General features: G+C 39.5%; 1 protein-coding gene across 9 annotated transcripts in view; it reads left to right on the top strand.

Annotated features, from left to right (window-relative positions):
- ELF1 (E74 like ETS transcription factor 1) overlaps nucleotides 1-22807 on the top strand; it is an 85553-nt gene extending 62746 nt beyond the window's left edge. For 8 of the 9 annotated variants that reach the window (XM_031615769.2, XM_031615763.2, XM_090131226.1 and 5 more), the window contains 5 exons: nucleotides 466-630; nucleotides 5918-6001; nucleotides 8999-9191; nucleotides 10286-10753; nucleotides 21180-22807. In XM_031615769.2, the coding sequence (XP_031471629.1) occupies nucleotides 466-630; nucleotides 5918-6001; nucleotides 8999-9191; nucleotides 10286-10753; nucleotides 21180-21795 (1526 nt within the window). In that variant the 3' untranslated portion in view covers nucleotides 21796-22807. The remainder of the gene's footprint in view (nucleotides 1-465; nucleotides 631-5917; nucleotides 6002-8998; nucleotides 9192-10285; nucleotides 10754-21179) is intronic. The other variant, XM_031615771.2, reaches the window with a different exon arrangement.
- The last annotated feature ends 1405 nt before the right edge of the window (nucleotides 22808-24212 follow it).

Here is a 24212-nt window from a genome sequence, read left to right as displayed (position 1 = left end):
TTGAACATCAACAGATAAGGAAGAAATTAAGAATTGAAGGGAAAATGTGAAGTAAGTGTTTAGACTGTTCTGTTTTGTTCCTCTGATAGAGAATGAGTCTATTTATGTTTGACCAAGAAATGTGGATGCCTGGAAGTGTTCAAGGCCAGGTTGGATGTGGCTTTGAACAACCTGATCTAGTGGAAGGTGTCCCTGGACAGAGAAGGAAGTTGGAACTAGGCAATGTTTAAAGTCCCTCCCAACCCAAACAGTTCTGTGATTCTGCACTGGCAAGATAGAAGAACATATACTTACATCTGCAAATTCTGTTAACTACGAATAAAAATGTGTGAACACACACCATAACAGTGCTTTTTAGGATAGTAGGTTATGTCATTGCACTTGTCTATTTTAATACTTCTTCTGATTGTGGATGGATATATTCAGTTATGAGCTGATTTCATCCTATTATCCCTTTCCCTTAAGCAGCTATGTTTGGCTCAACTGAAGATGAAGATATAGTGGCTCCTATTACACATGTATCAGTCACTCTTGATGGGATCCCCGAGGTTGTGGAAGTTCACCAAGCCCCAGACCCTTATGCTGAGTCACCAGAGACTCCAGAATTTGAACAACCAAAGAAGAAAAAGGGTAAGATGCTATTGCAGAGCAGTTTTGAGGAGTAGAGAGCAGTCAGTGGCATGCTTACATCCTCTCGTGAGTCTGTGGAGCCATCCTGGCTGACAAGTCAAAAGAATCAAGTGTCCTCTGCTGGAAATACAGAGAATGATTTGTTTGACTGTAAGTCCAAGCCCGAATGCTGATGCTTAGATATTGATGATGCTGGAGGGGTAGCAATGGTTACTTGCCTTAGGAAACATAGATCTTTACTCATTCCTATTTCTAGTTTCTTAAGAGGAAAATTGCATTACAAACTGCAGAGTTTGCACTACCATGAAAGCTGAAGTATTTTAATTAGATTTTATTTTGCTTTGACTAAAAAAAGATTTGTTATGTGCAGACGATAAGAATGAGAATTTTTTATTTTTTTTTTTAGCATTTCTTGAATATGAACTAGTTTTATTTTGTTGGTGGTATTTCTTTTTTCTGAATAGCTACACACTGTAGTAAGTTTCAGTCCCATTTGCAGGAGGTAACCTGATGTGGCTGAGGCCTCGTTGGTTGTGTCATGTTCCTCTGGAGTCACTGCCATACCAACTAGTAATGAAGTTATGTGATGTTACTCAGACCTTCTGCTCCTGTCTTCCTACTCTGCTTCAGTGCAGACACCATCTGTGGCCCTGATGCTAATGTCTGCTTTGGAAAAGTGTCATGTAGTGCAGGCAGATGTAAAGTGATGTTGCAACTAATTAAAATAAGTAAATAAATAAAAATGAAATAAAACAGAAGAGTTATGTTTCTGGAACTAAACCATAGGTCTGAATCAGAGCTTTAAGACTTAGGATTTTGACACGTTCCCCTACGGGGAAAATAAGTCAGCCAGAAGAGGGTTTTTGCTGCCTACCCGCTTACATTGCTGATGCAAGAGAGTGCATTTTGTTGCTAATGCCATCATACTTCTGAATGTTGGGGGTAGTTATGTGTGAAGGGAAACATACAGACGTCTTGAAATGCTGTGGGAGCTTCCTTAGCCCCTTGTGTGTCACTAGGTCTAGCAGAGACGGGTGTTGGTCAGGAGCTCTCTGGTTGTCGTAAGAAAGCTGAACTGAAACTGCTGTGGAGAGGAGTCTTACCAGCAGCTGCCCAAGAGTGCTGCTGGGGAAACTACCGTGCTGCAACATAACCAACTGTAAGGGGACTTTAGCTGGTTTGTTTTTTTGTTTCTTCTTAATGTTGGCTGCTATGTGGGTCAAAACAAGGAGCCTCAATCTGCCCGACATTTAACCTCTTTGGCTTGATGCTTTCATACCCTGTTGGTGTTGTACTTCTGCTTACTCCCACTCCTTCCTCCTTTCTAACTGCAGGCTAAAAAGTCAGTTGCTCCACAGTGAATGTGATCAGCTTTGATCATTATATCAGATAGAAGAAAAGCTAGAAAAGATGCATCAGCTTAAAGTTTCATTAACTACCAATGTTCAGTGAAATTGAGGTAGATGGTCTGATCTGAGCATTGCTCAAGTGTTATGTCAAAGTGTGCAGGGATTTATAAGGCATTGACCTACAAGCATTATTGCAAAATGTTACTCATTTTGTAGTGCATTTCAGGATGACGTTCAGGGTTTATATTTTTTGTTCTGTGTTCTGTTAGGGCAGTCTGTTTGCCATAGTTTAGTCAGTTTTGTGGCAGGGTGAAGGACTATGGTCATTTTGCCACGTGTGTTGTAGCCACAATCTGTTTACAGACTTGCAGCACATGTAACCCAATAGCTATATTTGTAGGGTTGCATTGCACAGAGCATTGCCAGCTAACTGAGTTGGGATGGTGCTGCTGAGAAGAGCTGCTACAAGAAAATGTTCTCCAGAAGTGATAGGATGATTTTAATCACTTTCCTTGCCAGCCTCAATGCTGCATCTCATTTTATTAATATCTAATTAATTTGTAGCAGGAATTTCTGAGCTGCAGTGTTTTTACAACCTCAAAAATAGAAAAGTGGAAAAAAAAAACCAATCATATGAGCAATTAGTACGAGATTACAGTAGCTCCTCACAAGTCTTAGCCTGTTACACATTCTTCATCCTTCCTCTTTATAAAATTCTCTCCTAAAAAGGAATGTAGTAACGTACTCTGAAAGGTAACAAATTCATGCTCTATTGGACCAGAGGAGGAGGAAGTGTGCTAATGTTTAATGTGCTTTCAGTAAGTAGCTTCTTTTAAACAAAGATTTCTTGTGTTTCTCCTGACTGTTCTTTTGATGGTATCAGTGTCTGGGGGTTATAGCTCACAGTGTAGTCTAAACCCATCTTCAGTCATTTCTAGCCCAGTTCTAAAGCAGTAAGATCAATACCTGTCTGTAAACAAGTTTCACAATTCTTCACTGATATCCAGTTTGGGATAGCTTTGTGGTAGAGGATTGTCCAGATAGGATGCCTTGAAGTAGTCCAGTTTTGAGGTAAGAGAACCTAGAATAGCTGCAGCAGTTGTATTTATGTTTAGTAGCCTAGGTTATCTGTAATTGAAAATGCATGATTTGTATGTGGGTCAGTACTTGCATTTCCTGAAGTAGACCTGTAGTAGTTGAGTCATGAGACCTAATCCGCTTCTTTTGCTTTTAAGACCTCATCTTTCTTGGATGTTGGTAATTAACTACATCCAAATAACAATTTCTATTCCTTAATTGCTTATATTTATGTATGTACAAGAGGAGGAACAATATGAGCACTGAACAATTATCTCATAAAGCAATTCCTAAGGAGAGAAAAGCCTTTACCCAAAGTTACCATGTGAAACTTCTTGTGCAATAGTAGCTGACTATAATAGAGTGGCTCTGTCTAAATGTTTTACAGAAGAAAAAATAAAGACAACTTTTTTTTTTTTTGCAACAAATAATGATTAGTGGTATAAAACTGCTAGAAACATGCTCCAGAGATTCCTGATGTTTTGTCATATGGTCACACGAAAGCCAGTGTTGTAGGATTTCTTTCCTTCCATCTTCATTCAAATCAAGGAAGACATTAATGGCCAAGGGGATGGCTGAGCTTTGTGTCCCATCCTCAGTCATGAATTCACTCTGTGAATGAAAGCAAGAAAATGAGGGGACTTCATGCATTATTAGTCTTTCCTCACTGCAGTTCTCAACTAGCAATCCTTTCTCTTGTTCCTGTTTGGGAGGAAAGAGAAAAAAAGGGAGAGATAAAGAAAATTAAAAGTGCAAAGGGGAGTTATCAAGACTGCCAACGTTGAAAGTGGGAAGTGCTCAAACCAGGCTTTGTAATGACTTTTTAATAGATATCTGAAGGTCTGTAACAAATCAGACAGTTCAGGCTGGCCTTGACATTTTTGTTCAGAGCCAGTGAAACTTCCTAACCCATATTCCTTGATTATTCTGCTGTTTTGTCTCTTGTACTAAGAAAACCTCTAAAAATAAAACTGAAAGAGGAATGGCATTGCACAGACCTATTTGTCTTGCTTCAGTTGAACTTAAATGCCTTTGGAAATGCAATAAAAAGAGAAAAAGAAAAATACTTTTCTTTACATCTTTATTTATGACAGCAGGTTACTTGGATTAGAAGCATATTCCTCTCAGTCCTGTCTGCTTGGTCTGTTCTGCCTCTCAAAAGAGCAGAGGCAGTACATGAAAAATTTAGATATTGATAATATGCATAGGTCACTCTGAAAGTAATGCCTCCTATTTATTGCCATGGGAACTATAACAGATACAAAGAGCACCATAACACTGATAGAGTGAACTCTCAGCTACAAAATGCTTCTTCAACACAATCACCAACGTTAGCTCTGCATTTTTACCAGCAATGAACAAGAGCCTGCATAACATGCTTATAAAATTCTGTGTGGCTGTCTGGAACGTGGTTTGTCTTCCACATCACTGTTGCCACTGCTGAAACACACCACCCACCGTCTCACTGTGCTCACATCCACTGTTTGGTTTCCATAAATGTTCAGCAAGTGTTGATGAGTGTCAGTGGGTGCCATTTTTTCTACATGAAGGAGTTCAGTGATACGCTTCTGCTTCAGATGCCATTCTGTCAGACTGCATCTCTTCTCCCATCTGTTACACAGCAACAGCATGTAATGGAATATTGTTGGGAAAGTTCAGCCTCTGTTGCCATACCATCATAGCATCTTCTGAGTTGGTATCAACAGTTAACAGGCTGGTTCAAGCTGGTTTTATGACTAAAGGGGGGGTTGGAGACCCATGGACCCATGCCTTGGGAAAGGAGGAAAAGGAATCCTTAAAAAGTCATCCAGTCCAGCTCCCCTGCAAAGAACAGGAACACCTACAGCTAGATCAGGTTGCACAGAGCCCCATTCAGCCTGACCTTGAATGTCTCCAGCTACCCACTGATGTCTGCCTCCAACATCATAGGCCAACATAATGAAGGCATTGCTTTTAGGACAGTTTTGTACTAAAGGGTCATTGCAAAACCTAATAAGAGGAATATTATTTTCATAAGTATGTTTTGAAGATTCCTGATTAATTACAGTATTGGTGAAGGTTATATTGAGTGAGAGCTAATGAAGGAATAGGTTCAAGATTTGATATTGAAAAAGAATCCAGTACAACTTATTTTTTTTAATTCCACTTACGATTAGTTGTTTCTTCAACATTTTCAAGTGAATGCTCTTCACTCTTGTCATCACTTGTAATTAACTTCTTTCTTTGAGTCTTCCTCACCAGACAGAGCAACCATGTTTATGACTTCAAAAAATGGTGTTTCTGTTAATGGTTCTCCCAGTCTTAGAAAAACAACTGACTTTCTTTCCAGCATTGGGAAAGATATAAGATAAAACAGAACTGAAAAATATTTTCTTTATGTGACAGCATGGTTTGCTGCTATCAGTGGGGACTTCCAGACAATTAAATAAGAAGACAACCTTGTTTTATCCCTGAAAATTCCATCTTGGTGATGTCTGAACAAGATAGTGCTCTGTATTTTGTTGAGCCTTTTCCACTGAAACCCTTCTGTTCACAGTTAATAGCCTATTCTTCTTATCTCTCCTGTATTAAGTGCTGTTAAAAGTACCTAAAAAGCCACAGAAATTTCCAAGGCAGATGAGCTTTGGAAAATCTTTACTAGAAGAAAATCTTTACTAATCTTTACACTAATATTGTAGGGGTGTCAGTCTTCTTGTAGAAATGGAAAAGACTCAGAATAGAACAAAAATCTTAAATGACTAGATATTGAATTTTCTCTGAATTAAGAAAAAAATATCATTCTTTTTTAGGTCCTTGTTCTTTTTTAATTACATCCATTTTTTTTTTTAAACTGAAGTTCATTTACTGGTGGTTTATTTCAGGGAAGAAGCCAAAACCCTCTCGTCCTGAGTCCCCTACAACAACTCCAAACATATCTGTGAAAAAGAAAAACAAAGACGGAAAGGGTAAGTCAAATAGTTGTCACTGAAGTTTTTAAAAAAGAATATTGGTTCTGATTGACACATGAAAAGAGAAGAGTTTGCAGTGATAGAGCAACAGATCTTGTACTCAAAGGTAGTTACCATTTCATCATAAATTATGTAAAAAAATTAGTGCGAGAAACTTCTTTGTAAATTACCCCGTTCCTGGGAAGAAGGATGCATGTGTCATTTCAGTTGTAAGGGCTCTTGGAAAATCCTCAAGCCCCCACAGAGGCTGCTGTGTTTCTGTAGAAGTCTTGGGGAGCGCTTTGTATTGTATTAAGTTTTCTTGGGATACGATTGTTTTGACAGATGATCTTTGAAAACATTTTCCATCTGCATGTGTCTAATTCTGCACAGGGAGATGATCAAGGCTGCCAGCAGGGAAGTACCAGTGCCTTAAATTTGAGGGAAGTTAGCTTGAAGGCTTGGGCAGAATGCTTAGGTTTTCAGTACTTCCTTCGTTCCTTTCATGTTTAAAATGAGGAAAGAAAAAAAAAAAAAAAAGAAAAGAGGACACATTACTGATACAATAAATAATTTCCCCTTTTGTGAACTGTTTAGCAGTGCCTGTCAGTTTTGTCAACTTGTTTCACTGTTAATCCAGTGCCCACTGAAACCTGGCTGTTTTATGAATTGCAGCCTGACACACTGCCTGCCACCAACTCCTGTGCACAGGGGAAGCTCTTCTGTGTCACCTCAAGTGCCACCACGTGTGCTTTTATCACCTGAACTGCTCTCGTGTTGTGCAGTACTCGCCAGGAGACAAGCTCTGCAAAACCTGGGAGGTGTCAGTCTCTTTTGAAATTTAAAAAATTACTACATTTGACCAAATAATGTGTTTTCTTCTGAATAAAATTTTTCGATTGTAGTAGGAAAAAAAGATCTGTTTGCAAGTAATAAATATTTTAAAAGCTTTGCTGGCACTTTTGAATATGCACTGCTGTGGTTTGTTTGTTTGTTTGTTTGTTTTTAATTAAGACCTGAGTTTTAAATGAAAGAAAAGCATCAGCAGTGCTCAAATGAAATAATGGGAAATATCAAAGCAGCTATCCATCTCCTCAAAGTTAAAAGGCAGATCTAACTTTCTGTTGAAGATAACAAGGATACACTATAGTATCTCACATTTGTCTCTTGTTACAAAATTGCTAACTCAGAAGGAATAAAGAGTGTGTTGCCTGAAGCCACTATTATGATAAAAACTACCATACAAGCATTTGTTCAGCATTTTTGAGGAACGTAGAATCAAAGCAGAAGAGATGATAATATGTGTGGCCATGGCACAGAAGCAACTAGAAAATCCTCAGAGTTGCTCATCTCTCGGTATCCGCACTGTTCCCCCTTAGGAGAGCATGTATGCTAAAATACTGACTTCTCCATTTAATTATTTTATACAGTCCATGGAGCAAATAGTGAGTTCTCTCTGTATTTCTTATGCTATAACTCACGGGAGGTTAGAAATCCTGCCTGGGAGTAAAACAGTGCTTTCACAGACAGTCCTCTTCATAGTGATTTTTCAGTGGCTAAACAGATTTTCAGTCTGCCTTGATACTGCTAAGTTTTTTAGTCTAGACTACAACAAAAGCACCCTGGATTAGTGCTAATTGGCTGGGAATGCTGTCATTCCTGACTGACACGGTGTCTTGCCTAAACAATCTTAACCTTTGCCTTCAGGTGTCTGGAGGCAAACAGGCTGACATTTTCCACTAGGCTGGAAGAGATTTGTATCAAAGCCAGTGGATTTTCTCCAGAGATGCTTACTTTTCAGGTTTCTACCTTCTGAAGGAGTGTTAGGGTTTTATACTGTCAGTGCTGACTGATGACATTGCTGAATATTTGCAAGTGCCTTATAATGGGGGCTTGCTGGGTTAATCACCAAAATTTCAGTCAAACATGTTGGTTCATCACTAGAGCTGACCAACCCATATGGACAATAATGTATTTGTAGAAATTACAATAGGGTTGTTTTCAGAGTCTTATGAATTTATAAGATACCTCCTCTAGTTAACAAAAAGTCCAGACTGGTGGCTGTGGAAGTTGAGAAGACGGCAGAATGAAGCTGAATCTAACAGATCCTGTTATGTTCTCATTCACTGGGCATCTTTTTTTTTTTTTTTTTTTTTTTGTGAAGCTGCAGGAATCTGCATATGCTGACCTTTCTGCGGTATTACATGGCTACTTGTGTGAGGAGATAATTTCACACAAGAGGTTTTCCTCATTCATCAGGCTGACAGTGTCTCAGTAAAAAGCTTTTCTGCAGCTGTGACTGTCCAAAGGAACATCAAACACAAATAGCCTTAGAAAAAGTAGGCAAAAAGATCTCCTTAGTTATACCAGCTTAGACTCCTTAAATGCGTTTTCAGGACACAGAGTCTGTGGTAATTTTTTCACAGTCTGTGATTATAATGTGTGGAAAACAGCAAACAGGCATGTTGGATTTGCATATGTAGGTGTGCTTGTATCTGCTTCTACGTAAAATGCAGAGTTTAGGAAAAAGATGTTTTCTGAACTTTATCTCTGAGGTTTGCTTCCCTGGGCATTATATCTCTGAGTATCTCCCTCTTCCCCCCAAAAATATCTAGTTGTTAAAGCAGGGATTTTGTGCTTCATTTCCAGTTGCTTCAGAGGATGGACCTGAACATGTTCCTGTTCAATTGAAGTCACTGCTTCTGTGGCTGGGTTAGGCATGAAGGAAGCATGTGAATGGGAAGAGAATGCTGTCTGATCTTGATGGCTGGGATGTGATGTTTGTAGTTTGATGCTCACTCTGTGGGTTACAGACCACGGCTAGACTGGGCACCCCGATTAAACTAACTAACAAGAATCCCTTCCCATGCCTCTCTGTCACTATTTCCTAATCTTAACGTTATATTGCGGTGTGTTCGTAAAGATACCAACTTCTTAATTTTCAGGTTTACATTGAGAATAAAATATTGTCAACTAACTTTTTTTTTTTTTTTTCCTGAAATACTTCTATTTTAGGAAACACAATTTATCTCTGGGAGTTTTTACTAGCACTGCTTCAGGACAAAGCTACGTGTCCTAAGTATATCAAATGGACTCAAAGAGAGAAGGGCATTTTCAAACTTGTAGATTCCAAGGCCGTGTCCAGATTGTGGGGAAAACACAAAAACAAGCCTGACATGAATTATGAAACAATGGGTAGAGCTCTCAGGTATGTGCATTTTTAATAATAGACTGTTTTTGTTGCCATGGTGTTTGCATGCATTAAATGCCTCATCTAATTTGTGTAACAACAGTAAAGAGTTCTGTTAGCTTGGTAAATAAAGGACTTATTTCAGCAAAATTAATCAGCTAACTAAAAGTAACCCTTGCTAACCTAAACGACAAATCAATCACGTTCAGTTTCATCTTGCATGTTTTCGGTGCTGCCACCAAATCTGTATCTCATAATCACTCCCAAAACTGGAGATAGGAGATTCCAAAAGTGGCAAGGTTTTTCTGTAAAGTTTGACTCTCCTTCCTCCAAAAAGTCCTGAATTTACCTACAATAGAATTTAAGAAATTATTTGTTCCCATAGCAAACGATTCAGTTCTGAGTGGAAAATACAGTTTTACAATTAAGATCTGCATGCGATTCTATGAACTTATATGTACAGTTTTTCAATAAGGGTTTATTCCACATACAGAAAAGACTGTACTAAATAAGTATAATCCTGTCAGTGTGAGTGATGCAAGCTTCAGTCTTACTTGCTGATTGATCATTGTCTAGCTGAGCAGCTGTGCATTTCTTTCATTGCCTTTCACCTCTCATCTCAACATGTCTAATTTTATGTATTTGTAAAAATAACAGGAGTTCTCCTGTCCTGTTCTCTGTCCTTCCTCGTAGCTGAAGCATCTGTATGTGCTCACTGAGAAGTGAGCATAATTAAGACAACCAAAAGGACTGGATGTCTCGAGGAGACGTGGAAATTTTGCATGACTTTTAAGGAGTGTTAGTTTATAGCAGCGCTGCTAAGTCACAGAGTTTTTCTTGCTGTTCACTGTTACCTGAGGTTGAAATTTAAAGGCTATAAGACATACCATTAAAAGTTGTTTGAGTTAAAAATGTGCTACTAATTTGGCCACTCCTTCGTAATCAAGAAATGAGGCGTGTAAAATAGTATTTTAAGCCTCTTTTTTTCTTGCTAGTGCTGGTCTTATTTACTGTTCTTTTGTTAGTATGGGTCTTTCTTTTTCAGCTTGCTTTTTTTTTTTTTTTTTGGTCAGAAAACACTCTGTAACTTGATGTATGTATGCTTTAAACAGATATTATTACCAAAGAGGAATACTGGCTAAAGTAGAAGGTCAGCGCCTAGTGTATCAGTTTAAGGAAATGCCAAAAGATCTCGTCTATATAGATGATGAAGATGCAAGTCCTAGCACTGAATCATCAGATTCAAGTTTGATCTCAACTCCTGTGGCCAGTAGAAACCAGTCGAGCAGATCTAGAGCGTCTGCAAACACAGGAACAAAGGGAGGATCCACCACAGTTCTAAAAACAGGAAACTCAAAGCCTGCTAAGCTTAAGGAGCACGTAGAAGTTGTACAGCAGCAGACACCTGGCTTGACTTCAGAAGTTTTGAGGACAATGCAGTCTACGCAGCCAGTACATCCCACTCAGCTTTTTCGGACAGTTCACGTAATGCAGCCATTGCATACCCTCACAGAAGGACATGCAGCTGTAACCAGTAACGTTCCAGATGAAACGTTAAATCCCTCAGTTCAGAATATAAGGTAAGAAAATGTAAAGGAAATTAATGTATAAATATTAATAAATTCATTGGGTGGTGAGGAGGTAGATTACGTTCTTTATTGTGCTTCATAAAGCTTGCTCCTCTCCTGGCTGGATTTCAGTGAAATGGATGCTGTGCAGGTGACCCTGGGAATTAATTGGGAGTTTCTACAGTGCTCTTGAATGTCTGCATTCTTAAGCTGTGTCGTTTGCAGAGGGAAGCACTTATTTCCTCCAGGTTAGGACTGGTGCAAATCCCTTAAAGAGGAAGAATATACAACTTCTATTTAAAAATTACTACTGTTGGTTCTGTCTTGCAGCAGAGATAGTATTTTCATGGCTCTGGTTTTTCACTGTTTGGTGTCTTTGCTCTTGAATTATGTGTGATATGATTAGAAGAATCCGTCAGAAAGATTTGCCTTCTTCCTTCTTAATTCTTTTTATTATAAATTTTGTTATCACTTTCATCTTTTCTGTTGTCTCCAGTTAAAAGGGGAAAGCTCAGTTATGTACGTCAGCATTTTATTGCTGCTAAAAGAGCTTGTTCTTCTTCCCTTCACGGAACATTGAAATGGTAATTCTGGACCTTCGTTGTTTCACAAAAGCCTCAGGATATAATTCAGGAGCTGCACATTTTTAATGAATTATACACATCAGTTGTTGTTTGTTGTTGTTTTTTCCCCTTGAGATTTGTGTTGTTACAGTCGTTCTTTGAATGGTTATCATTTTATACTGCAAAAAGTCAATCATGTTTTTTCCTGCTCCCTTCCTGTCTTATTTCCTTTGAAAATTGCATCCAGAGCCACCGGTAGATCTGTGAGTATCTGGGGTTAACCATAGAATGTTGTCAGATGGAAATAACTAATGACATTAATGAGATCAAATCATTGTTTAGCTTCGAAAGAATACCTTTAGTTCTCTCATCTCTGCTGCTAGAGACTGTAAAAGCAAAGTCAGTTATTAAAACTGTATTTGTAAATGAAAGGAAGATTGATTCAGGAAAATCCAGAGTAGCAATACCAGCTAGGTTTTTCAGCTACAAGAGCTGAAGCTGCCTAGATCAGCCTGCAGCGGCTGATAAAACTGATAAGAAATGTCTTAGGAGATAACCAAGTAGTTGAAACTGAAGAGTTTCCATTTATTTGGAGGAGATGACAACACAAGACTTCAGCTTCAATCAAGAAATATGTGTATAATAAACTCCTTCCTTTGAGGTTAAAAAAAAAATAAATCCCTGGTCATTCCAGTTTGGTGTTTTTTTCCTTGAAAATTAGGAAATGGTTTTCATTCATGTTGCAGTGTAAAAAAATTCATACTGAAAAGTGAAATTCATTGTTTCATCAAGGTTATAAGGGAATAAATACATTGAGCAATGTAATTACTGAAAAGTGCTGTAAAATGAACTGGAAGTAAGCAATATCTGTTTTCATTTGTCTTTTACTGCGGAAATCAAATTGTTTTGTGTATAATCCTAATCAACTAAAATTAGCCCAAGAAAGGAAAGGTTGTATGTGATCAGATGGTTAGGTGGAAGTTACTCTCTAATTATGAAGAATTTGACAAAAAAAAAAAAAAAGAAAAAAAAAGTTTTGAAATTCCTTTGGGAAAAAAATCTGTGTCAGTGGGATGTGTGCATTTAAATTTTAAAGCCTAGGAATGAAGCTGCACAAGCCTGTGATTTCAAGGCTGATGAAGGATTTAATTACCTCCAAGTTGTAAAAACGTAGGTAGGTAACTAGTAGTGAAAGGAGATGAGTACAGGCACAACTGAAGCTATGCAGTACCACTTAAGTTGGGAGAAAATTGCTGTTAAACATCAGTAGGGCAGAGAGTGTGGCAATTTACAGAGTTAAATAGCTCTGGGCTACATCTACATTAGATTATTAATCAAAAACAATTCCAACTGGATGGATCATTATGTAGATACATAGGTCTATTTATGTAGTTACATAGATAGCTAAAAAAATGATAACAGTAAACAGAATGAAGACCTGTTAGACCCTGTTAGATAGGCAGGCAAGTGGTCTGTCTTAAGTAATGGAAAGCTGCAGAATGGTGTGATGGCAACCTGTTCACAGAATCACAGAATGGCCAGGGTTGGAAGGGACCTCGAGGACCATGAATCTCCAACTCCCCTGCCACATGCAACCTTCCCATTTAATACTAGACCAGGTTGCCCAGGGCCCCATCCAACCTGGCCTTGAACACCTCCAGGGATGGGACATCCACAACCTCTCTGGGCAGCCTGTTCCAGCACCTCACCACTCTCTCTGTGAAGAACTTCCTTCCCCCTGACATCCAACCTAAATCTCCCCTCCCTCAACTTAAAACCTTCTCCCCTTGTCCTGCAGTTATTAACCCTTTCAATGAGTTGATTCCCCTCCTGTTTGTAGGCTCCCTTTAGGTACTGAAAGGCTGCAATGAGGTCACCCCACAGCGTTCTTTTCTCCAGGCTGAACAAGCCCAGCTCCTTCAGCCTGTCCTCATAGGGGAGGTGCTCCAGTCCCCTGATCATCTTTGTGGTCCTCCTCTGGACCCTCTCCAACAGCTCCCTGTCTTTTTTGTACTGGGGGCTCCACACTTGGATGCAATATTCCAGATGGGGCCTGTTGCATTGCAGCACTTCACAATGACGTTTTGGGCAGTTAGCAAAAGGCCATGGGGGAAGGTAGTAGATGATGCACGTGTGAAGTTTGAATGAAATAAAAGCTGTGGAATCCTTAGAGTTTTGTACCACTTCAGTTGTGTTTCTGCTGTGTTGGTAACTTTTTTCCATAAGTCCTTCAGTTGTGTATTTCCTAGCCATGATGACAGTGTTTCAGGTGAAGGGAGGGGGGGAGAGAATAACTGACTGGACCTTTCCAGTGCAATTAAATTACTGAATGCTAGAGAAATATTGTTCATTAGGAATGCAAGAATGCAAACACGCAAAGGTGTTTGAGCAGTGAGACTGAAAAATAAAAAGGTATTTTTGTCCATGCTTTTAGCCAGGATAGACCAAGGTCCTGATAAGTCCAGGCTCCAAAAATGCAGTCTGTAACTTAAATTTTAGCTCAGTTTCAGACTTATATTTTTGTTCAGTTTCAAACTGCAAACTTAAAAATCATTTCGCCAGATGGAAAAGCATATTAAAAAATTTAGGAGCTGATAGATTAGGTTTTGTTTTATTGTAAAGTTAAAACAGAGTAACTGTCTTAGTTTTGTTTGTGCAAGCAATTGTGGACCTCTGGCAGTTGAATGTCTGTGTACATGTTCTGAAGAGCTTCAGTGTACCTACCACGAGGGGCAGGATGATGAGTCTGCTTGATTTAAAAATGCACAGCACAAGTGAGCACCATTGTAAAAAGAGGGGCAGACAAACCTTGTGATGTATGCATACTGCTTATAGGAAAGGGCTTGGAGTCACCTTACTGTCATTTTATAAGGAAACTGGAGGAGCAATAGCAGCAGCCATTGCTGTGTGCTTTTTGGAGGGTGAGGCACATGGATAGTTGAGGTCATTTGGGAGAATAGGAGAGCGAGGCTTGGGAATGTTCCCCAGGAGCTTTTCCTGGTTAGTGGTCAGGCTCTGCCATGAGATTCAAACATCTTGGGCCCATAAAATTTGTCTCCTGTAATGTAGCCTCCAGAGTTTTATTCATATGAATGCTCTTTCCTTCATTTAAATAAATGTTCTTCCCTCTGCAGCAATTTGCTTCTGTCATGTTGAGTGGGGAAACAAAATTTATGATTAACCACATACTGTAGAGAATATATTGAGGGCTTTTGAGGTTAAAACAATTGGCTTCTTAACAAGTAACCATACCCTTCAGAGAAGAAGTCTGAACATGCATCTTCTCTGCTTGGGACTTGTTAAAAGAATTATGTTTGAAGAATGCTGTGCAAGATTTGTGTCCTCATCCTTCTGTGTGCCAGCTGACATTGCCTGGCACAGAGCTGGCAGAGCAGGGCAGCCGGTCCCCAGGGCTGCTGTGTGTTTCTGAAAGAAATTGGAATGCCAATGAAAGCAGGCAGGTTCTTTGCAGGATACAGGCAGTGCCTTCGTTTATTGCTGCTCAGAGCTCTCGTGGAGTTCTGTGTAATTTGAGCACAGAAAGGCTACGATGTAGTGCTAACCCAAGCTTGGAAGATAGGGCAGGAGCAGGATCAGGTTTTGCATACCAGGTTTCGCTGATCAGGATGGACACTGAGTATCTCAGATAAGAATATTTAACACGACAGACTCGCAGCTCTTCTGCTTTTCTTGGTGGATGTAAGTGCAGTTACAGAAGTTTCCAGTTGTGTCACTGGGAACTGAGTTTGGCACCACACGTTTCCAGTGATAAGACGAAAAATAAAATGCCTCTCTGGATGAGTATTCCGTTTCCAAACTTTTCCAGTGACCTGGCTTTTGAAGGCAAAAGAAAGGCTCTTTGAATGTTGTGCTTGTAGAACTGCCCTTTTAAAACTGAATAACTTGCACAGGTTATTTGTTTTGCAGGGATTTGTTATTGGAGTAATTCTGTTTTAGCTTGGAATTCAGTGGCACTAAAGCAGGCTTGGGATTCAACTTCACGTTCATAGGGTTGTTCTGAGTGTAAAGAGCATTCCTGCTGCTAGTCCAAAAACTATATGTCTCCTGAAAGACTGAGGCCTTACCTTGTCTGCATAGTGTAGGACATATAAGTCACCTGGGTGTGAGCCGTTGAATTGCACTTTTATATGACTGTGGCTGTAAATAGATACACATTTCCATGTACCTTTAATCTAGCATAGCAGTGATTTAAGATGGGGTGTCTTCTATGTAGTGAGGAGAGTTTGTTTCATTCCTAATAGTTCAGAGAGGATGAGATTGTGAATTTGTAGTAATTTAAAATACTGTGTCACTATTCCATAATAGGGACATAGCTGAATTTTCTAGCTGGCAGCTCTGTGTAGTAAAGAACTTCCAATTAGCTGGCTGCAGAGAGCTCCTGTGCAATGCATGGCCAAATCCAGGTTCTAAACACAATGTTTCTATCAAAATTCAGTTTATTGGTTTTTTTTCTGTATTTTCAAGTTGTCTTTGTGATAGCTTGGACAGAGCATGTTAGAAGACCAGTATCTTGATTCTGTTCTGTAACTTGGGGAAAAGCTAGTACAGACCACAGAGGATCAGTGGGATATGCTCTGTGTGTTCGCTTCTGAATTGGAGAACTGCTGTCTACACGATGAATCAGCCACAGCTTTCATCTTGACCTTTTGGCAACATTCGGGGTAGAAAATGTTTCAGTAATTCATCCTGAAGGTGACACAAGCGTGGACCACAGTGGCAAGATCCTTATGCAAGAGGAGGAGGAAGTAGCTGAAGGTGAATTGTGTTTTTTCTGGCTGTGAGCGTGCTGTGTAAGAACTGTGATGAAACCATTAATATGCCAACACGGTGGATTGTCCCAATAAGCAGAGGGAATTACCTTTGAAAGTCATGTCTACGCCAAGCAAACACATGCTTGGTGCTATTGTTCCATAGTCTGTTTCTGTGTCCAGGCTATGATGTAAACTATTGTTGATCTGACTTGCAGCTATGCTGATGCTGATAAAATACACAGATTGGTCTAGCATGAACTTTTGAACACAGTAAATGCAATTATGGCTGCTAGTCAAACAAAATATTTTCGTTATCTTGTGTCATCTATAGATGTTAACTTGTATAAATTGTGCAGTGAATGTCACTGTTACATTCTCTAATAGTATCTTTATTCAGAGTGCTCCAGCTAACCATAGAGGCACAGAGAGGCAGTCTGGCAACACCTTGTTGAGATTTTGTCTTCACTATCTGCATTCCTGTAATCAATCCTTTTCCCCAAATAAGAATGCAATTCAAATCTGCATGTCAGCTACTGTTACAGCCCACCAATCTTTTGCAGTTCTTAGAGGTATGCAGAATAAAAACCATCACAAATATCAAGTCTTGGTAAAAAAATTTGCTAGAGGTCTGGTATTTGATGGGGAACATGAGCAAAGGGATAGGATAACTGGAAACATCTCCTGCAATTGTGTGGCCTTTCTTTGTTTAACCAAGGTCAGTGGACATGCTTTGCCTCTATTTGCAGTTGGATTGAGTGTCTGTAGGAAACTCATTTAGTTTAGAGTGCATTTGTCAGAATGTTTTTTAATAGAGTCAACATGGCAAAGACTTTGGTTATTGCTTTCCATTTTGATTTGAATTTCCTGCAGCTGAGAAGACTTAATAAAATTTCTCTTATGATTTCTGTGGTAGTAGGAAGAAGGCTACTTATGTCAGATGAGACTTAAAAGGTCACCTAGACTAATTTTGTTTCAGCACGAGAAGCTGTCTGCAGGAGTTCTTTTTACGTGTATTTGGCACTGTCAAAAGAGGTGGAGTTGCTACAGGTTTCTGGTAGTGGGAACATTTCTGAATTTTAATTCAGTTGAGTTAGGTCCTCTGCCCTCATGATGTAACAGATTGCCTTGTCCAGACAAAGAGCTAGACAAGAACAGGCAAGCTCTGCCCTCCTGCAGGAGAAGGCTCTGTAAAGATCTTGCATTAAGACATCAGGTACCTTATTACCTCTCATGGATTACTGTACCTTGATTGGTGAGCAGCTCCCACCTGCATGGCACTGGAAGAAGGCCAGTGGCTATGTCTGTGATGGGATGAGGTATTTATAAGGCTCTTTGAGTATCACAGAACTGAGTGCAGCTGCAGAAAGGTTTGCAGTGAAGGTAGTGCTCCTGAATTGATTTGGCCAAGATTTCCTATGTTCACGTAGAAGAGCCTCTTGGCTCAGGCACTTGAAGTGGTTCTAACAAGCACACCACACCCCTTTGCCTCCCTCCTCTTCCTAGGCTGATTGAATGAGTTGTTTGTAACCAGTGAGTTGAACAAATGAGGAAAGTCCCTGGAAATTGGCCCATTTATCTCAAGGCCATCACTTCCCCTCTATCCATCCATACATTGAGTAATATGTATGCTAGGAAGGGAATTTTTCTCTTACTTCTTATGTGCATTTCTTAATGTTGCCTTGTTTCATTTTTTTGCTGTAATATACTTTGTTTAGCTTGGATTGTAGCTTCAGTTTTGTTTCGTATCTTCTTTCTTTCTCCATTTCATAATTTCTTTTCATAAATTACCATGAATAAACTTGTTTTTCCTTCTTGTCATTTCCATAGTGTTTGTTTTTTTCACTATTCAGCCCTTGATAATTTAATGTGATCTTGCACAACTCTAGACTGTTAACAGTACCAAATGAACCAAGAGGTAAATTCTCATTTTCAGCCAAGCTAAAATGACTTCAGAATTGTTGTCTTTTTTTTTCCTCAGTAGTAACCAGGCTGTTTTATGGCAGCATTTCATTTTCATCACTGTCGCAGTGCTGTTGTTCTTTTTGTAATCACAGCAGGAACTTCTACAGTAATGGCCTACACTTATACCTTAGAATATGGAGGATATTAGCAACTTGATAGTGAAATTCATAAGTAGCTTGGCTATCCTTATTGTAAGTGACTGGGTATATATATGGTGCCCTATGCTACATAGTCCTCTACTTGTAGACACATCCATGGCAGGCTTTCCATCTAACTTAGTGTGAATATGTGCATATACATGTTTATAAGGGTGTGTGTATATAACATCTATACTGGAGAAAAGGAAGCATATGGAATAAATGATTAGTCACAGTACGGCATGGAATGGCACACAGTGTCATGAGAAAAAAAAAAAAAAAGAATGGCTTAGCATCAATACCAAAATAATTGCAGTATGCTGAGAAAATGCTTTGTTTCTGTCATTTCAGAGCTGTTGTTCCTAGTGCTTTGCAGAATACCCCCAGCATTGGTTAGATCCAGTTCCCTGTTTTTGAGGTCATCCTTTGCAATCATGTAACAGTTGGACTCTTTTACTTCAACTATTTTATTTCTACTATTTTGTTTCAAAAGAAAACAGCTTAATTACAAGGAAGTAGCTCCAAAGTACTACTTGCATGGTACACCAGCACAGGCTCTCAGTATCAGCTGCTGCTTTTCAAAGTTGTAACTGCTGATTTGACTGTAAGAGTACTTATTTCTTCAGGCTCAGGTTGCATCATGGACTAAAAAGCTGGTATGGTATCCATGGTCTTAGTCAAATACTTTCAGTGTTTTTCTGATAGCAAATGCTAGTTCTTAACAGTTCCACCTGCATTGCTGCTGGCTCTACACCTTGATGGATTTTTATTTATGTGACATTTTGATTTTGATGCAAACTTGTATAACTTTGGTAGTTTACATAGTGTTTAAAGAAGCCAGTCGGTGCCCTCCTCCTGTTACTGCTTCTGACATGGATATTTCTGATTTTTTTTTCTTCTTTTCTGTCATGCTTCCAAGGGAGTTAATTAAAATAGTTAGCACTGTAGCCCTCTGCAAACATGGTGAACCTTAGTGATGTAGTTCTGAGCCTTGTGTTTTAAGCTCAGTTGCATGCAGTTGCTGCATGGAACCACATAGGAAAAAAAGAAGTGATCACTTTGGTACTTCATCTCCCAGCCAGCCCATTTTCATTAGCATCTTCTTTGGCTTGTCTTCAGTTGTACAAAACAGGAGCTTAAGATTGGGCTTATTGACTGCCCCTCTGCACTCTAGTGTCAGTAATACTGAATTTTGTGCCCCGTGTATATAGTCTGTGTGATGAGATTTGCATGGGGGCCTTGTGGGCTACTTTGCTATAGTAGCAGTCCTGGCTACTTCTAACTTCCTCATCATTTATTGAGGAAGAGAAAGCTACAGTTAGAGATTTTATTTCTTTTATTTATGAAGCCACACAGGAGGTGGGGAGAGGCTGGTCTGCAGCAGGGTGCTGAGGGAAGAATAAAGTGCATCGAGCCTGTTGCCAGCTGGGTTACTGGAGCTGCTCTTGCTGGGTGCACCCTTTGGAGCCTTTCCCAGAGGGCTGAACTGAGAGGGACATGGGAAGTCCTCTGCAAATGTTCCTTCACTTGCCTCTGCTGCTGCACTGAGGAAGTGTGCAGCTCCACGTGCAGCTGGAATAGCAAACAGTACTATCTCAAGCAGTGCTATCTCAGCCTGTAGTTTCAGCATCCCATAGGTCCAACCTGTTCTGGTGAGCTCTTGTTTAGAATTGTGATAGTTAGAACATTGTTTTAAACTGAATGCACTTGGCCTGATCTGATAGATCAGTGGCTAAATGCTGGAAAGAAGAATTTCATAGAGCTGTAAAAAAAAATCAGGCACTACATGGGCAGGACTACATAAAGGAGGACATTCCATGATGTTTGTAGACATTTATCTACAGCATAGCATGTTGTTAATGGAATTGAAAGTACAAATGTTGAAAGTGTGTTTTTTAATCTAAAGTGATTTCAGCAGAGGTAGAAATAAGCTAGGAGATGGTTATTTTTGCTTTCAATCTGTGTCAGGAATGTTCCAGAAAAGACAGATGAGCACTTAAGACTAAAGGGGAGGAGGACATGCAGGAGAAAACATTAAAGAGCAGCAGGAATGTTGGAACTTTGCAGGACAAGCAGAAAGAAAGAAAAAAAATATTGTTGAAGGCAGAACGGTGGGTTGGAACAAGTTGTGGTTGGATTTTAAAGCAATTATACCCTTAGCTTCCTCATTCCCTCCCTTCACTGGAAATTATTTGCTTCACGGGGAGCTTGTTGTGGCTTTTAGATATTTTTTGGATTTTTTTAGACCCAGGTATGTTGCATGACTGAAGTGTGTGTGTTTCAGCCACGTCTCTAAATCATCTTTTTCCATTGAAGTGTTTGTATACGTCAATGATTTTGCTGTTCATCATCTAACTTTGCTCTCAGCAGAAATACGGAAAGTAATGTGGCACACAGGTCTGTCAGCCTGAAACTGATGGAAGGATTTCCAATTTAAACTTATATTTTGGAAGCAAATTTTGTGCAGCTGCTTTACCAACAGTGCATGAGTCTGGCAGGCAGTGAGCTGTGTGTCCTCGGAGTCTGGGGAGATCCTGATTAGCATCACCATTGGAGTGTAAATAATTCTGCATATAAGTAAACACACACAAAGATGTTAGGAGAATTGAGAGCTGACTTATGGATAGTTTGGGCTGGGTACTATGTGAAATTAATGGCAGAGGTATACTGAATCACGCTTGTGATGTTTGTTGATGCTTGAGAAAGAGATCCTGGATACAGTTTCCAAGTTTTCTCATGACCTATCAGCTGTCTCAAAGGCAGGCTGTTCATTCAGTTATGGTTGTATCATACATACAAGATACCTTCACTTTGGCAATTGTGTCGGTGAATTCAGGGGTCAAATCCATTTTTTCTTTTATTAGGAAAATGACTGCTTCCCTTTTGCAGTCCTTAGATAAATGAAATGTTACTGATGCCAAGTGATATTTCAACAGTTAATCTGTATTCTTAAAAACTCATCACAGACATGTTCTGACCCTGTAATCTTTTCTAATCTTACCAGGACTTTACAGACTCCAACCCAAGTTCCAGTGGTTGTTTCTCCTGGGAATCAGCAGCTGCATACTGTAACACTCCAGACGGTGCCTCTTACTACAGTGATAGCCAGCACAGATCCAGCCTCAGCAGCAACGCCCCAAAAATTTATTTTACAAGCCATTCCTACTTCACAGCCCATGACAGTTCTTAAAGAAAATGTCATGCTACAGTCTCAGAAGCCAGTTTCGCCTCCTTCCTCGATTGTGCTGAGCCCAGCACAAGTTCAGCAGGTTCTGACCAGCAGCGTGCAGACAATTTGCAATGGAACAGTTAATGTGGCTTCATCTCCATCCTTCACTGCCACCACCCCAGTGGTAACTTTTTCACCCAGCAGTTCACAGGTGGTTGCTCATCCATCTGGCACAGTGATCACTTCAGTTATTAAAGCAACAGAAGCTAAACAGATTGGGGTACAAGGAGTGCTAAAAGAAGATGACGGTGACAAATTAGATGATCCTGAGCAGTCAGAGCAGAGATTCCAACAGCAGCCGTTTGTGATGGTAGTATCCAGTTCAAATAGTTTCCCATCTAACATACAAGCAAAGCAAGAAAATGAGCCATTGGAACCCAGTTCATATTAATAAGTTAAAAAAAAAAAAAAAAAAAAAAGACCCTGTGGATGATTATTTTCATAAATGTGATGGGACCTTCTCAGTTTTGTATATATATATAATTTGATTCAAAAGCAAGACTTACAAAGCTACTTAATTTCTGCATTTAATTGTTAGAATTCATGCTTTAGAACAGATTTTGATTTTCTGTTAATTGCTAAATGTTATCTTAAATAAAACTGTGTATTACTTAATGTTTCAAAATACAGGCATGAAGAAACATGCTTTTTATGTTATGAAGACATTATTTTGAGGTTGTTGGCCAAAGTTCCAAACTTCTTTCTTACTGTATGTTTTCAGTCTGTTGCTGATTTACATTGCAATAAGATTATTATAACCTTTTCCTGTTTAATCTGTACATGTATCACTTAGCTTTTGAAGCAACAGTTACTTTTCATTGGACGTTTTCATTCCATGTGTATGAATGTTTATGAATATCTTTCATACCAGTGAATTACATCAATTTTACATGTTGATAACCAGATCTCCTCTTGCATTTTTTTGCAGCACAAGCTCTTGTGTGTGCAAAACGGAATATACACTCCTATTGAGAGTACACAAAACATTTATATGGACAATGCCATGTCAATATTTTATAAGAAAACATCAGATAGATATATTTAATTACAGAAGCTAACAGCATCACTACAGGTGCAAAAGTTTCATGCCATTTTGTGACTATGAAGCTTAACAATCTTGCTTTCTACTTCAGATTATTTTGTAGGGGGGAGAAAATATATATACAATTTATGCAGATATTCTGAGATTAATACTGCTAAGAGTTCTTTTTGATTGTAAATAATGTACATTCAATAAGGAAGTTTTTTCAGCTAATTTGTTTCCATACAAATTTTTGATAGAAGAAAATAAGATCATTATGTTTAGAGGTTTAATATTATATGTATTCATATTACAGAGTGAATTTGTATTTAAAGACAAATTTTTAAATGATGGAGCCCTCTGAACCTTTGGTTCTTGTCTTTTGTATTTTTAATTGGTTTATTATGAAAATAAATCAAATGGAAAAACATTTTTTTTCTGTACTTATTCTGAAATGTTTTTGGATTATTACGGTGTTTTGATGATCATTATGTGTATAACCAAAATACACTGAGAAACAGGACAACGTGATTAATCGACGTGCGTCTGTGGTGGGACATGAGCAAATGAGCAATTCATGAATCACTTCTGCACAGACTTGAACACACCCTCTGTGCTGTGGGCATGTGATGACATGGTGTCCTTTGAAACAGCAGCGCTGTGTGCTTTTGGAGCTCAAATGAAAGCTGAGCTATGTCTGAAAAGTGGCCTTTAAACTCCTCCTTTTCTGTTGCTTCCTAATACGTTACAAACAGCCCCAGATTTTCATTGTAATTTTGGGATGTCATTTAGCTCAGAGAGCTTAATGCCTTGTATATTGGCTGTAGGCTCAAACTACTATCTTTGAAACCTAGCTGTATTTCAACAGAGGTGGATTAAAAATAAGTAAGGTGAGATGAGTAGCGTGTAAAAATTAAAGGAAACATTCTATAAATGTACGTAGGAGACGTAGCAATTGTTTCATAGGGTTAATTTTAAATACACTGGTACTGGAAAAACTAAATACTGATGTTCTGTCAGTGGAGGTGACTTGAATGGTGACAGATCTGAGTCTAGTTGAATGGAAGTAATTGAAACTATCTCACAAGCACTTCTCAGCCACAGCTGCCCTGTTTGGCAGTTGAAGCTGCCTCGCTTAGTTAAATGCATTGCTCTTTCCCCTGCCTTCCATGTGGTTATGTTTTGACCTGCAAACCCACAGACGTAATCCCATTTTCGGGAAGGCCGGCCATACCCAAACTGGTGGCTGACGCCAGCTGACTGCTGGAGGTTTGTCTGGCAGCACTCCCTGCAGCTGGGCCCTGCTGGCACCGTTACTGGAACATGAGTAAGCACTGCAAAGTACATCTCTCACAGCTCTCATCCTGAGGACTTTCTATTTCAGACTGACGAAATCACTGGGAGAGGCAGGCTTGCCTTTTCATCGGGCTAAGAAATAGGGACGTTTCTCCGCAGTATAAGGCCCTCTAGTTCTGGGAAGCCTGAGGTGAGGATACCTGGGGTGGTAAGGCTTAACTGACAGGCTCAGGTGGTTGGGAGGAACTGCAGCTCAGGGCCGTGAGGCAGCGAGCAGCACGGGCTGCACGGGGAGGCGTGCAGTCACATCCCGGAGGTGTTGGTGATCCGTGCTGCTGTGGCTCTGAGGGATGCGATCAGCGGGCACGGTGTGGTTGGTGGATTACGTCGACGAGATGACCTCGGTAGTCTTTTCCAACCTTAACGATTCGATGGCAGTGTGTGTAGTGAGAAGGATAGGGGGGGGGAAGTTGTTTTGCTGGTCTATTTGT

Source organism: Phasianus colchicus, chromosome 1 (genome assembly GCF_987193195.1).
Source record: "Phasianus colchicus chromosome 1, bPhaCol1.hap1.1, whole genome shotgun sequence".
In the NCBI taxonomy this organism is placed as follows: Eukaryota; Metazoa; Chordata; class Aves; order Galliformes; family Phasianidae; genus Phasianus; species Phasianus colchicus.
The sequence above is the reverse complement of the archived record's forward strand: the minus strand, read 5'-3'. Positions and strand labels throughout refer to the sequence as shown.